This window comes from Belonocnema kinseyi, chromosome 5 (assembly GCF_010883055.1).
Source record: "Belonocnema kinseyi isolate 2016_QV_RU_SX_M_011 chromosome 5, B_treatae_v1, whole genome shotgun sequence".
In the NCBI taxonomy this organism is placed as follows: Eukaryota; Metazoa; Arthropoda; class Insecta; order Hymenoptera; family Cynipidae; genus Belonocnema; species Belonocnema kinseyi.
Window position 1 is genome coordinate 75,115,058 of NC_046661.1, and position 14,751 is coordinate 75,129,808.

At 29.3% G+C, this 14,751-nt stretch overlaps 2 protein-coding genes across 4 annotated transcripts in view; one reads left to right on the plus strand and one right to left on the minus strand.

Annotated features, from left to right (window-relative positions):
• The window catches only part of LOC117173989, a 38,113-nt gene extending 25,308 nt beyond the window's left edge, over positions 1-12,805 (plus strand). Inside the window, exons 4-5 of the mRNA XM_033362673.1 lie at positions 485-5,085; positions 12,592-12,805. Coding sequence (XP_033218564.1) covers positions 485-5,085; positions 12,592-12,740 — 4,750 coding nt within the window. The 3' untranslated portion in view covers positions 12,741-12,805. The remainder of the gene's footprint in view (positions 1-484; positions 5,086-12,591) is intronic.
• A 482-nt stretch (positions 12,806-13,287) lies between these two features.
• Positions 13,288-14,751, minus strand: part of LOC117173990 (pre-mRNA-processing factor 39-like) — a 63,483-nt gene continuing 62,019 nt past the window's right edge. For all 3 annotated transcript variants that reach the window (XM_033362676.1, XM_033362675.1, XM_033362674.1), the window contains exon 13: positions 13,288-14,590. In XM_033362676.1, coding sequence (XP_033218567.1) covers positions 14,293-14,590 — 298 coding nt within the window. In that variant the 3' untranslated portion in view covers positions 13,288-14,292. The remainder of the gene's footprint in view (positions 14,591-14,751) is intronic.

Genomic DNA, 14,751 nt, shown 5'->3' on the forward strand with positions numbered 1-14,751 from the left:
TCATTAATGCGACTTCGAATGACGACGCAATGGTCAATAAAGTTTATGTCCAATTCGGAGACAGTACTTGTGAGAAAGGACAAAAGCAGAATTGCAAACTTCAACCTCACACGAAATTAAGAGATTGTGTGATAAGAATCACGGATGATCAAACCGGTGATCATACGGAAGTTGTCTGCAGTGAGTCAAAGAAATCTGCAAAGAAATCTAAAAAAAAATCCCATAAAGTGAAGTCCAAAGATCCTAATGGGATTACATCACCAGGGGGTGTAAATGATCCTGAAGTAAAAAAGTACGCGAACTACGGCCTTAAAAAATACTCCGAGAGTCTTAAAAGTTCTCAAGAACCTGTCATCGCCAAAATAATCACGGCTTCTGGTTCCAAGCAGGACGATGGAATGCTTTACAAAATCGAAGTGCAATTTGGAGACAGCGATTGTCCGAAAGGAAAAAGAGATCATTGCAAACTTCTATCTGACCCAAAATTAAGACAGTGTGTGCTAGAAATTGTGAAGGCTCCTGGGGTAAATAATGAACCTTCAAAAGTCACAGTTAACTGCAAACCTTCAGATATCTCTCCAGAAGGATCTCAAGAAAAATCCGATACAGTAAAATCCAGACCTCGTCGTGATACTGAAAGGATCAAACGAACCACGGATGAAGATAAACGATACGCGGAAGAAGATAAACAGTTCGAAGAAGCGTACGACACACAGACACCAGTAAACGCTCAATATAAAAAATATGCTAAAAATGGTCTCAAAAAATACGCCGAGACTAGTAAAAGTCTGTACGAACCAATTATTGCTACAATCGTTAATGCGACTGAGAATCCAGACTCAATGGTCAATAAAGTTTATGTCAAATTCGGAGACAGTACTTGTAAGAGAGGTCAAACACAGAATTGTAAACTTCAACCTCACACGAAATTAACAGACTGTGTGATAAGAATTGCGGTTAGTCCAAATGGTGATCATACGGAAGTTATTTGTAATGATTCAAATAAGTCTGCAAGGAAATCTAAAAAAAAATCGGATGACGTAAAGTCCAATCGGGTTCATGGGGGTAACACACCAAGGAATGTAAATGATCCTGATAACGATGCGAAGGAAGAACAATTTTGGGAAGAGGCGTTTGACGTGCCGACATTAATAGACGAGAATGTTAAGAAGAACGCTCAGCTTGGTCTAAAAAAATATGCCGAGACTAGTAAGAGTCCTTATGAACCACTTATTGTTAAAATCATTAATGCGACTGAGAATAACGACTCGGGTATCAATAAAATCAATGTCAAATTCGGAGACAGTACTTGCAAGAAAGGACAAAAACAGAAATGCAAACTTCAAACTAACACAGAATCAACACAGTGTATGATAAAATACCCTTGGGGAAATGAAGATTTTAAAGATTATACAAAAGTCACAGTTGTCTGCAATCAGTCAGAGAAATCTAAAAGAAAATCTGCTAAAGTAAAGTCCAAACGTTCTCATGGGGGTAAAACACCAAGGGATGTGAATGATACTGATATAAAAAATTACGCGAATTTTGGCCTGAAGAAATACTCCGAGACTCTTAAAAGTCCTCAAGAACCCGTCATCGCCAAAATAATCACAGCTGCTGCTTCCAAGCATAGCGACGGAATGCATTACAAAATAGAAGCCCAATTCGGAGACAGCGATTGTCCAAAAGGAAAAAGAGATCATTGCAAACTTCTAACTGACCCTAAATTAAGACAGTGTATGCTAGATATTGTGATAGCTCCTGGGGTAAATAATGTACCTTCGAAAGTGAAAGTTGACTGTAAAACTCCAAAACACTCTCCAGAGGAATCTGAACAAAAATCCGGTGAAATAAAATCCAGACCTCGACGTGATGCTCTTCTTGGCGGTACATCACCAATGGATGTAAATGATCCTGATATTCAAAATTACGCAAAACTCGGCCTCCAACAATATTCTCAGACTCTTCAAAGTGCCAATGAACCGGTTATCGCCAGAATAATCGAAGCTTCTTCCCAGGTCGTTTCCGGGATGCTCTACAGAATTAAAGTCCAATTCGGAAACAGCAATTGTCCGAAAGGGCAAACAGAATATTGCCAACTACAATCTGATTCTGAATTGACAGACTGTGAAATAAAAGCCTGGTCTCGACCCTGGCTTGATAAAGGAAAACCGAAAATCACAGTCACATGTGGATCTGAAAGGAGGAAACGATCCACGGCCTTAGATAAAGAACTAGCGAGTGAACAAAAATCGCTCGAAGACATGTTTGACGCACCGACACCAATAAACGATCAATATAAAAAATACGCTCAGGAAGGTCTAAAAAAATACGCAGAGACTAGTAAAAGTCTGTACGAACCACTTATTGCTAAACTCCTTAATGCGACTGAGAATGACGATGCAGAGGTCAAGAAAGTTTATGTCAAATTCGGAGACAGTACTTGCAAAAAAGGAGAAAAAAATAATTGCAAACTTCAACCTCACACAAAATTGACAGATTGTGTTGTAAGAGTCTATGACGATCAAGACGGCCATAGAGTCGAAGTTGTCTGCAACCATCCAAAGAAATCTAATAAAAAATCCAGTAAAGTGAAGTCCAAACGTCCTCATAGGGGTTCAACAACAAGAGATGTGAATGATCCTGATATAAAAAATTACGCGAATTTCGGCCTGAAGAAATACTCCGAGACTCTTAAAAGTCCTCAAGAACCCGTTATCGCCAAAATAATCACAGCTGGTGTTTCCAAGCATAGCGACGGAATGCATTACAAAATAGAAGCCCAATTCGGAGACAGCGATTGTCCGAAGGGAAAAACAGACAATTGCAAACTTCTATCTGACCCTAAAGTAAGACAGTGTATGCTAGATATTGTGATGGCTTCTGGGGTAAATAATGTACCTTCGAAAGTCACAGTTGACTGCAAAACTCAAAAAAACTCTCCAGAGAAATCGGAAGAAAAATCTGATACAGTAAAATCCAGACCTCGCCGTGATACGGAAAGGATTAAACGATCCACGGATTTAGAGTTCCAGGAGGAGTTTGACGAACCTTTTCCAATAGACGATCAAGTTAAAAAGGAAGTTCAGCTCGGTCTAAAAAAATACGCTGAGACTAGTAAAAGTCCCTACGAACCAATTATAGCTAAAATCACTCATTCGACTCTTAATCGCAACCTCATGGTCCAAAAAGCGACTGTCAAAATCGGAGACAGCAATTGTAAGAGAGGAGAACACCACAATTGCAAACTTCAAGCTGACACAAAATTAAAAGATTGTTTGATAAGAATACCGTATTCAGGCTCCGACAGTGAAAATTATAGGGAACTCACAGTTGATTGCAACCATTTAAAGAAATCTCCAAAGGAATCTAAAAAAAAATCCAAAGATGTTAACTCTAAGCAGGAAACATTACCGTTGGATGTAAACGCTTCTTATACTAAAAGTACCGCAGAACTCGGTCTCCCAGAATACTCCAAGAAATATCAAAGTCCTAATGAACCTATTATCGCCAAAGTAATTAAAGGTTCTTCTACCGAACTTGAAGACAATGCGCGATACGAAATAGAAGTACAAATTGGAGACAGCGATTGCGTAAAAGGAACAAGAAAAAATTGCAAACTTCAATCTGGTGCCAAATTAAGAGATTGTGTGATAACAGTTTTGTTGGTACCCTGGGTAGGTGACCCTTTGAAAGTCATAGTTGACTGCAAACCTTTAAAGAAATCGCCAGAAGAATCTGAAGAAAAATCCGATAAAGTAAAATCTAGACGTCGTCGTGACACTCTCCTCGACGGTAGAACAGCGATGGATGTAAACGATTCTGATATTCAAAATTATGCAAATACTGGCAGAACCAAAAGATCGCTAAGAGGTCAAAATTACAGCCAGAAAATGTTGCAGCAGGCCGAGGAAATGAAAGAAGAACAAAACACCGATCAATCTGAAAAGGACAATCTTCGAGAAGAAAGTTACACAGACAAAATGCTGAGGCAGGCAGAGGAAATTAAGGAAGAACGAATGAAGGATCTTGTCTCTGAAGAAAGATCTCTAAGGGGACAAAATTATAATCAGAAAATGCTGAAGCAAGCAGGGGAAATGAAAGAAGAAGGAAATACCGATCAATCTGAAAAGGAAAATCTTCAAGGAGAAAATTACAGTCCAAAAATGCTTAGACAAGCGGAGGAAATCAAGGAGGAACGAATGAACGATCTCGTCTCTGAAGAAAGGTCCCTAAGGGGTCAAAATTATAATCAGAAGATGCTGAAGCAGGCTGGAGAAATTAAAGATGAGACTTTAGAAGCAGAGCAACTCTTTCGAAATTTCGTTCAGGAATTCCGAAAAGTTTATCCGAATGATGAAGAGAAGCAGAAGCGTCTTGGGATCTTCAGAGAAAATCTGAAGAAAATTGAAGAACTGAGGAGATACGAAGAGGGAACTGGGGAATATGGAGTGACGAATTTTGCTGATCTCACTACCGAAGAATTTAGATCCAATTATTTGGGTTTGAGACCAGAATTGAAATCAGAAAACGAAATTCCCTTCCCGATGGCTGAGATTCCGGATGTTAGTTTACCAACGGAATTTGATTGGAGGAAGAAAAATGCCGTGACTGGGGTGAAAGATCAAGGATCTTGTGGATCATGTTGGGCCTTTTCTGTAACGGGAAATATTGAGGGTCAATATGCGATAAAGCATGGAGAATTGTTGTCGTTTTCGGAACAGGAATTGGTGGATTGTGATAAACTTGACGAAGGTTGCAATGGTGGATTACCGGATTCGGCTTATAGAGCAATTGAGAAGTTGGGAGGGCTGGAAACTGAGAGTGATTATCCTTATGATGCGGAGGATGATACTTGTCATTTTTCGAAGTCAAAGATCAAGGTTAAAGTGCTTTCTGCTGTGAACATTACTTCTAATGAGACAGAAATGGCGCAATGGCTGGTTCAGAATGGACCGATTTCTATCGGAATCAACGCTAATGCGATGCAATTCTACATAGGCGGAATTTCACATCCGCCGAAATTCTTGTGCGATCCGAAGAATCTTGACCATGGGGTTCTTATTGTCGGATTTGGAGTTCATAGTAAGTATTATTTGTTGAATTTATTACGCAACTAATAACTTTTTTGATCCAATTATAATTTTTATTTATTTCCATATGTTTTTTTATTTTTTATTTATTAATTTTTTATAGAATAGTCACTTGTTAGATTTCCAGTCACTGTTTATTAAATTATAAGAAGTACCTGCAAAGTTCCTTTTTTATAATTGGAAAAGTATGTTACATATGAAAAATTTATAAAAGTTTGCTAGGAATAAATCAACGCTGCAATTTTCACTGTTCGCGATTAAAGAGTTTACAATTGCAAATCTGTGAAATAAAATAAATCTAAACTTTAAATCTTGAAAGTTGAATAGCTTTAAGTTTTTTAAAATTAACTATTCTAAAAAGGGCTTTTAAACTTGAATAAATTTTTATTATAGCCATAAAATATTAAAGAGTTTTTTAATTGAAAAGATTCGAAATTGTAGAGTTCTTAATCGCAAATCATTAAATTTAAAAATTTTAAAAATATAAATCTTTAATATCAAATAATCTACAATTCTATATTTTTAAAATTCAAGAATTGAATAGTTGTTCATTTTGAAAATTTACATTTGAAAATTGTGTAAATTTAGAATATCTTAAAAATATATATCTTGTAAATGGAATGATTTGCAATTCCGTACTTCCAAAATTGAAGAATGTTCAATTGTATGTCTTTAAAATTACAGAACTTTGATTTTAAAATACTTCTAATTGAAAAGTTTATAATTCAAAAAACTAAAATTATGCTACTTTTAAGTTTTCCAATTAAAAAATTTGTAATTTTTATGATTTTCATGTGAAATTTATTAATTTGGAAAATTGAAAACTTGATTTTTAATCTTTAAAATTATTAAAATGTAAAAAATTTCGTTTATACGGCTTTTAATGTAATTGTTGATATGTAAAAATTAAGAGATGAACATTTTTCTAATTTAGAATTAAAAATGATAGAATTTTTATGTCTAACCATTTAAAATGCTGTGATTTTGATCATTTATATTTGCAATTTCTTTAGTTTGCAAGATTTAGAATTAAAAACTTCACTTTTGATCTTCAAAATCATTAAAGTTTAAAATTTTCTATTTTTAATTTTTTTAAATTGAAAAGTTAAAAAAAATGTAGATATTAAATTTTGAAGTTGTAACTGATGCTTTATGTTGGAAATTTCTTCAATTTTGAAGATTTAGAATTGAAAATTTGACTTTTAATTTTCAAAATGATCCAATTTTTAATCTCAAAATTGTGGAATTTTACATTGTAAATATTTAAAATTGAAGAATTTTTTATTTTGAAAATTTTTAAATGAAAATGATCCAATTTTTAAGTTTTACGATAAAGAAACTGAACTTTTCATCTTCAAAATCAACCTTAAAAATATATATCTTAAAAGTGGAATAATTTGCAATTCCGTATTTTCAAAATTGAAGAATGTTCAATTATATGTCGTCAAAATTACAGAACTTTGATTTTAAAATACTTCAAATTGAAAAATTTATAATTCAAAAAATTAAAATTATGCAACTTTTAAGTTTTTCAATTAAAAAATTTGTAATTATTATAATTTTCTAGAAATAAATATTTTCTAGAAAATCGAACAGTTTGGGTAAAAAACCTTTTTTTTTGTTTAAACATGAGCAGTTACATTTTCCGTTGAGAATTCATGTTCTTCGGTTTAAAATTCAACTACTTTGTTGAACATTATTTTTTTTTTAATTGAAGGATTTTCGATTTAGTGGAAACTTTATAATTTAAAAATGAAAATGATCCAATTTTTAAGTTTTACGATAAAAAACTGGACTTTTCATCTTCAAAATCAAACTTAAAAATATATATCTTAAAAATGGAATGATTTGCAATTCGGTATTTTCAAAATGAAGAATGTTGAATTATATGTCTTCAAAATACAGAACTTTGATTTTAAAATACTTAAAATTGAAAAGTTTATAATTCAAAAAATTAAAATTATGCAACTTTTAAGTTTTCCAATTAAAACATTTCTAATTTTTATGATTTTCATGCGGAATTTCTTAATTTAAAAAATGGAAAACTTGATTTTTAATCTTTAAAATCATTAAAATGTAAAAAATTTTATTTATACGGCTTTTAATCAAACATTATACGGCTTTTTTTATCAAACATTTTTTAAATTGAAGATTTTTAAATTGTATTTCTTCAAAATGATATAATGTAAATTGTAAATCTGTAATTTGTGGATGCTTTATATTAGAAATTTCTTAAATTTGGAAGATTTATAATTTGACTTATAATTTTCAAAACTTAAAAATGGTTATTTATGCATCTTTAAAATTAGTTTTTAATTGTAACTCTTCAAAATCGTAGAACTTGGATTCTAAATCATTAAAATTGAATATTAAAAAAATTTGAAAACTTAGTTTAAAATTTAAAAAATACCTTTTATCTTAAAAATCAACCAAATTTATGGATTTGTATTCAAAAATATTCCAAGCTTAAGAGTTTTAAATTGCAAATAATTAAAACTGAATTTTAAAAAACGTTCAAAATTACTTAACTTCAAAATATAAATCTTACAAATAGAATAATTTGCAACTCCATATTTTCGAAATTTTGAATTACATATCTTTAAAATTTAAATCTTGAAGATTGAATAATTCGCAATTCTATATTTTGAAAATATAAGAATTTTCAATTGTGTCTCGTCAAAATGCCAGAACGTTGTATTTCAATTCTTTAAAATTGAAGATTTTAATTTAAAAAATTAAAAATTGTGAAAAAAATTATGTAAATCATCAAATTTACAGAATTTTTGTAGATCTGTAATTTTGATGCTTCATGTTAGAAATTTCTTCAATTTGGATATTTAGAATTAAAAACTTGACTTGATCTTCAAAATCATCTAAATTTAAGAATTTTTAATTCTAAATTTTAAATATTGAAGAGTTTTAAAAAATTGTAAATCTTTAAGATTGAACTAACAAAAAAATTTGAATTGCATAACTTCTTTTTAATATTGAAAATTGACAAATTTAATAATAATAAATAATTAAAAATTTGATTTTCAAAATCATAAAAATGTAAGAATTTTTATTTATACGTATTCTAATTTTAAGAGTTTTCAATCGCAAATTATCAAAATTGAAATATTAAAAAAAGGTCAAAGTTACATACCTTCAGAATATAAATCTTGAAAATGGAATAATTTGCCAATACTTTCTTTTTTTAAATGTAGGAATTTTTATTTGCATCTCGTTAAATTTGCAAATCTTTTCATTTAAAATCTTTAAAATTGAAGTTTTTAATTTAAAAAATTAAAAATTCTGCAAAAAAAGTGTTCCTACATCTTTAGAATTGAAGAGTTTAAAATTTTAAAATCTATTGAATTGCCTTATCTTACCAGGATTATTTTAAACCAAAATTTCTGTTTCAGCCTTTAAACCTAAAGAATTTTATGTTCAAAGTACATATTGAAAATTGCTCTATAAATTGAATAATTCAACGTTAAAATCTTCGTAGTGGAACAATTTAAATTTTAAATTGGACGCTTTAAAAGATGCATAATTTATATTTGGAGGCCTTTAAAACGTACAGAATTTCAAAATAAGGTATCCAAAATTCTTTGATTTCCAAACAGAAACCTTCAAAATTGAATAAATTAAAATTCAGAGTTCATAAAATGAATCCACTCCCAAATGACAAGCATTTATAATTTTATAATTTTTATTTTGAGGCTTTCAATCTTGATTAATAATTTAGAACCACGGCTTCAATACAAAATTTTCTGATTGAACACCTTTCACATTGAGCAATTTTCGACTCAAATCTTTCAAATTACAATAATTAAAAATCGGAATTGCAAAGAATTATACAGTATTAAATAGGAAAACTTCAATATTTTATAATAATATAGGCCAATCGAAATTTTAAGAATTAAAAAATTAAAACATCAAATTTCAGTTGGACTAAAATTAAATAATACAGAACCTAATATTTGAGACTCTTCTGAAGTTTTGTATTTATTTAAAATCTGCAGCAATTGCAAAATTTGCATAATTTTGTACATCAAAAGATTTTACAAGCAAAGATTAAAGAAAGATTTCACAAATGTTTCAATAATTTCACTAGGATTTAAAAGATTTGACCAAAACTTCAAAAAGTTTTTATAAATATGTAAAATGTTTTAATGACTTTAAATGAAAACAAAAAATTTTAGAAAGATTTTACCAAAATTTTATAAGACTTTATAAATATTTCAAAAATTCCATAAAAGTTTAAATTAATAAACACCAGATTTCAAAGATTTCCAAACATTAAAAATATTTTAAGTGATTTCAAATTTGTTTGGAAGACTTCAAAAGATTGAAAACCTTTCACAAAGATTTTAAAACTATCAGAAGATTTCAAGGATTTTAAATATATCTAAGAACAAATATAGATATCTTAGATTGCATTATATTTCAAAGATTTGCAACGATCTCCAATTTTTGTAGAAGATTGCAAAAGATTGCACAAACATTTTAAATATTTTAATTTTCGAATTAGTAAACAATCTAAATTCAAACTGCTTGAAGAAATTGTTAATTATTCTTGGGGCAAATATTCAACCATTACGGTAGTAAATTAAAATACTTGGTTTAAAACTAAATTTTAGTTTAAAATTAAATCGTTTTATTAATAATTGAAAACATGTCTTATAATAAAATCATCCGAAAAGACAACTTATGGAAAAATAGTAGATTTTTCAACTAAACTGTTGAATTTTCAAACGAAAAAGTCGAATTTTCTAGAAAATATTTAGCTTTTCAGCAAATAAGTAAATTTTTAACTAAATAGTTGGATATTTTTGAACATTCGTCATTTTTTGTTGAAATTTCAACTATTTAGTTCAAATTTACTTTTTTGCTAAAAATTTTAATATATTCTCTAGAAAATTTGTTTTTTTTGGCTTGTAAATACCAAATTTTGGTTAAAAAATCTACTATATTTGGAAAAGTTGTATTTTTCGATGCATTTTATTGGTTTTTTGTTTAAAATTAAACAATTTGGTTAAAATTTTGTTCTTTCTCGATTAAGAAATCTTTCTTCGTTGCAAGTTCATTTTTTGTGTTGAAAATCAATCTACTTGGTTGAAAATTCAAATATTTTCTAGAAAATCCAACAGTTTGGGTAAAAAAATTTGTTTTTGTGCATTGAATGTTTTTTTGATCAAAAATTTTAATATTTTCTTTTCAACATGAACAGTTACATTTTCCCTTGAGAATTCATGTTCTTCGGTTGAGAAGTCAATTAATTTGTTTTAAATTAATTTTTTTTCATTTAGTGGAAACTTAATATTTTTTAATGAAAATTCGTCTTTTTTGTAGAAAATTAATCTTAATTATTAAAAAAATATATTTTTGATTAAATATTCAATTCTTTGGTAAAAAATGTATCGTATTTTGTTGAAAATATAACATTTTTAGTTGAAATATTAGGATTTCAAGGCACGCTAATTCGAATATAATATTATTTAGCTACATTAATTTTATTAAAAAGAATTTATTCGAATATTTTTTGCTAAAAATCAAAATATGTTCTCTACAAAATTGGGGCTTTCCGCTTTTAAATTCAACGTTTTTGCTGAAAAATCAACTTTTTTTTTGTAAGTGGTGTTTTTCGATGCATTTTACTGATTTTTAAATCTAAAATCTTTTTTTGTTTCAAATATCGACAATTATATTTTTTGCTGAGAATTAGATTATCATCTTTTTGGCATAACACAACAGTTTGGTTGAAAATTTAACTCTTTTGTTGAAAGTTGGTCTTTTTGGTTTGAAAATTCATCACTTTTGTTTCAAAATTTAATTAATTTGCCGAAAATTCAAAGATTTTGTGGAAAATTAATCTTTTTCAATTGAAGGATTATCATTTTAGTAGAAACTTGTTCTTCTTGACTGAAAACTCGTTTTTTTTTGTAAAAAATTAATCTTCTTTATTGAAAATTTATTTTTAACGCTTTAATTCGAATTTAATCAGGTTGACCCTTTTGATCAGACAAAAATTCCCGATTTTTTCCTGGTCAATGAAATTTAAAAAGCCAACACTAAATCTAAAAATTGTTCCATTCGAAGTAATAAAAACTGAATTAATAAAAAAATAAACTCTTGAATTTTAAAAGTTGTTTAATTTAACAATTTTGTATTCAAATGCATTATATTTTACACGTATGAAATGGAAGCCACTAAAACTTTCATTTCCAAAAATGTTATCATTTTCAATGCTCTAAATTAAAGAATCAATGAATTTAAAAATGTTCAAAATTATACTATTTTAAGTAATTTTAAATTCTAATTCCAGCTCGGAATTGGTTAAAAATGAAAAAATCCCTGTTTATATCCGGAATTTTAATTCTTTTCGAAAAATTCCTTGTTCAAATCCAGAATTTTAATTCTTCGAAAATTTTCCGTTTCAACTAAGACTGAGAATTTTTTTTTAATTCCCTTTTACAATTCATAATTTTAATTTTTGACGAAAATATCCCGTTTTAACTTAGAATTCTTTGGAAAAATTTCTTGTTTCAATTCAGAATTTTGTTCCTTTTTGAAAATTGCCATTACTTAGCTTGGAATTCATTAAAATTTGCAATTTCCTGGTTCCAACTATAAATTTGTAAGATTGCAAATTCCCTGTTCTAATTAAAAGTTCAATTATTTCTATTTTAAATAGTTTAAAAATCCTTAAAATGCTTCGAAATTTTATTTCAAGTTCTTGAGAAATTTACATGTTTTATCACATTTTTTCAAATTTAAAAATATTTAAAGTTTTTCACAACTTCAACATATCTTTTAAAATTATTCGAATTTTAAATAGCTTTTCAAAATAAAAAATCATTTTCAATTTTCCTAGCAATATTAAAAAATGTTATTCTTTTGAAGCCTGTTCAAATTCTTAAAAAGCTTCTAAATTTGCCAAAATATACATTTTACAGTCAGATATTTCTAAATATTAAGTAATTTTTTTTTTCATTCCAAAATTTCAAATTGCATGCTTTAAATGTGGAATATTTTAGACTGAAATTTAATAAAAGCCTTCAAGTATAAATATATTCTTTTGTTATTTCAAATTTATTTTAAAATTGAAAATAGTTTGTTAAGTTTCACTAGGACGTATATAATTTTTAATTGTTTAAGACTTTAAAACTGCATTTGAAAATTTTTTAATTCAAACGTACGCTTCACACTCTAAAATGGAAATTTTTTTAAAGTAAAAGGTTTTCGAATTATGCATTGTAAACTGGATGATATAATTGAAAAAGATCAAAATTCAACTGATTATTTAAAAGAAAAACCGGTTGAAATCAAAGCTGAACGGATTTTTTTTTTCTTAAAATTTGTAAAATTCCCGGTTAAAAAATAAATCAGTCATTTCTCGGTCCAGCAACATAAATTATTATAATTTAATTATATTATATTTACTTAAGTAACTAATTTTTTATTTTATTTATTTTTTGGTAAACTGATGCTATAAAATTATTATTTTTTCCAGCTTACCCAATTTTCAAGAAGACTCTTCCATTCTGGATAGTAAAGAACTCATGGGGTCGAAGATGGGGTGAACGTGGCTACTACAGAGTTTATCGTGGAGGAAGTACTTGCGGTGTAAACCAAATGGCTTCCAGTGCAATAGTAGCCTAAGCTTTTTTTTTTAATTTGAAAAACAAAAAGACACTCTCTTGAAAAAAAAAAAAATAACGACCAGAGAGAAATTAATTGCATTTCATATCAGTAACGAAAATATAATTAGCCTTAATTTAAAATAATTAAAATATACCTAAACGGGTTTGTATATAAAAAATGTAGTGTTTCTAACTAACCGAAGATTACTACAATCACAATAATCTAACTTTGCAGAATCAAATTTAAGTTTTAATCTTAGGGTCGACACTTGAATAAAAAATAGATTTCAAACGAATCTAGAACGGTCGAAATGTTTTCAACTTTTTAAAAAACAAACAAAGAAACTGTCTATTTTTTCATGTATATAAAGAAAATGTTATCAATTTTGAATTTCCCTCTTCGATCTTTTCCTTAAACTTTGCACTTTTCGTATAAATTTTCTACGGCACCGGTGAAAATCAAAGAGAGAAATTTGCAAGAAAAAAAGTTTTTTTTTTTATAATTCTAAAAACAAAAAAAACCTACGATAGTCAGGAAAATTGAGGATGATTGAAACTTCAAATATCTCAAGAATGTTCGGTTTTTATTGAAGGCAAAATGTTTCGAAACACATTCTATCGTCAAGTATTTGCAATCCACTTAATATTCGTAAAACATCGACATTGTAATAAATTCGCAGCGATGCGATTAATATTAAGTCTAAATTTTCTTTCTTCAACCACGAATAAACAAACAGAATAAAGTGTGGTTAATCGATAAAAGTATATTTCAATTCACTCAGCCTTCCCACCTTAGTGACTTTAAAAATATCTTATTTCCTACGAAAGCCTTCGCAAACTTCATAAATGCTTTCTACTTTTACATTTTTGTGAGACGGAACAACTCTATCAATAAAAAAAAAGTAAAAAAAAAAAAACAGAAAAGCTTTCGCCAAGAGAAAACAATTTCTCGTGTCCCAGAAATTTATTTTCGGGGCTTCCCCTTATATCTACGCGAATCTTCGACCCTTTTTCGAATTTAACAAATGAAAAAAAAAACCCCGAATGAAAAAGAAAAATAATACATCTGTCTACAATTAAACGCATGTCTTTTGGATTGGATTCACAAGTCAAAATTGACAAAAAAAAAGTCCTGGGAAAAAGAAAAGTGTTTAAATTTTTAAAAGATCAGGATTAAGGCCATATAATACATTTTTCCGACTTGAGATATCAAGTTGAAAATTTGTGGAATTCGAACCAAAAACAAAAACAAAAAAAAAAGAACAAAAAAAAATTGAATTTCCAAAATATTCAACTCGACACTTACGACAAAAATGCCAACTAAATAATACATTTGAAGGAATAAAAATTGGGGAAAGCTTCCACACAAAATCCATTTGCTGAATATGTCTTCCAGCTTGGGATAAAACTGAAATTGAGAAAAGTTCGGTCGAATTTGAGGGGATTGTTTTTTTGTTTGTTGCTGAATTATTGATTTCAACGAGCTATTTAAACGCGTATATGTAAAACTTGGAGAATGTACATTGAATACATGATAGGACATGAATACTAGTGACGAGTAGAGACTAATACTAATAGTAATTGTAAGATCCCCACTGATTGTAAGGTCCATAGGTTTGAGGTCCACTCTGGCCGTACTGCCAGTTCTGGTAGTTTGCGTAATTCGGATCTGAGGGCGGTGGATACTGCTGATATCCTTGCTGATAGCCACTTTGGCTGCCGTACTGACTTCCTTGAAATTGTTGCTGCGACTGATAAGGACCACTCGGGCCACTGCTGTACTGATACGAGGACTGCGAGCTAATTGACGGAGGAGGCGGCACACTCGATTGGTCGCCCGATTTCATTTTCTTCGGCGGCGACAAGTCCCTGCAATTCGAGACAACAAATCAGACAGGGCCCTCTACCCTTGAAACCGTCGAATCTATCTCTCGTGGGCAAAAACATTCGAGGAAATTAGGGCAAACCTAGAGTTCTTAAATTCCCGAGAATTTAAGCTCAGGCTATATAACCGAGAATATGACAGAATT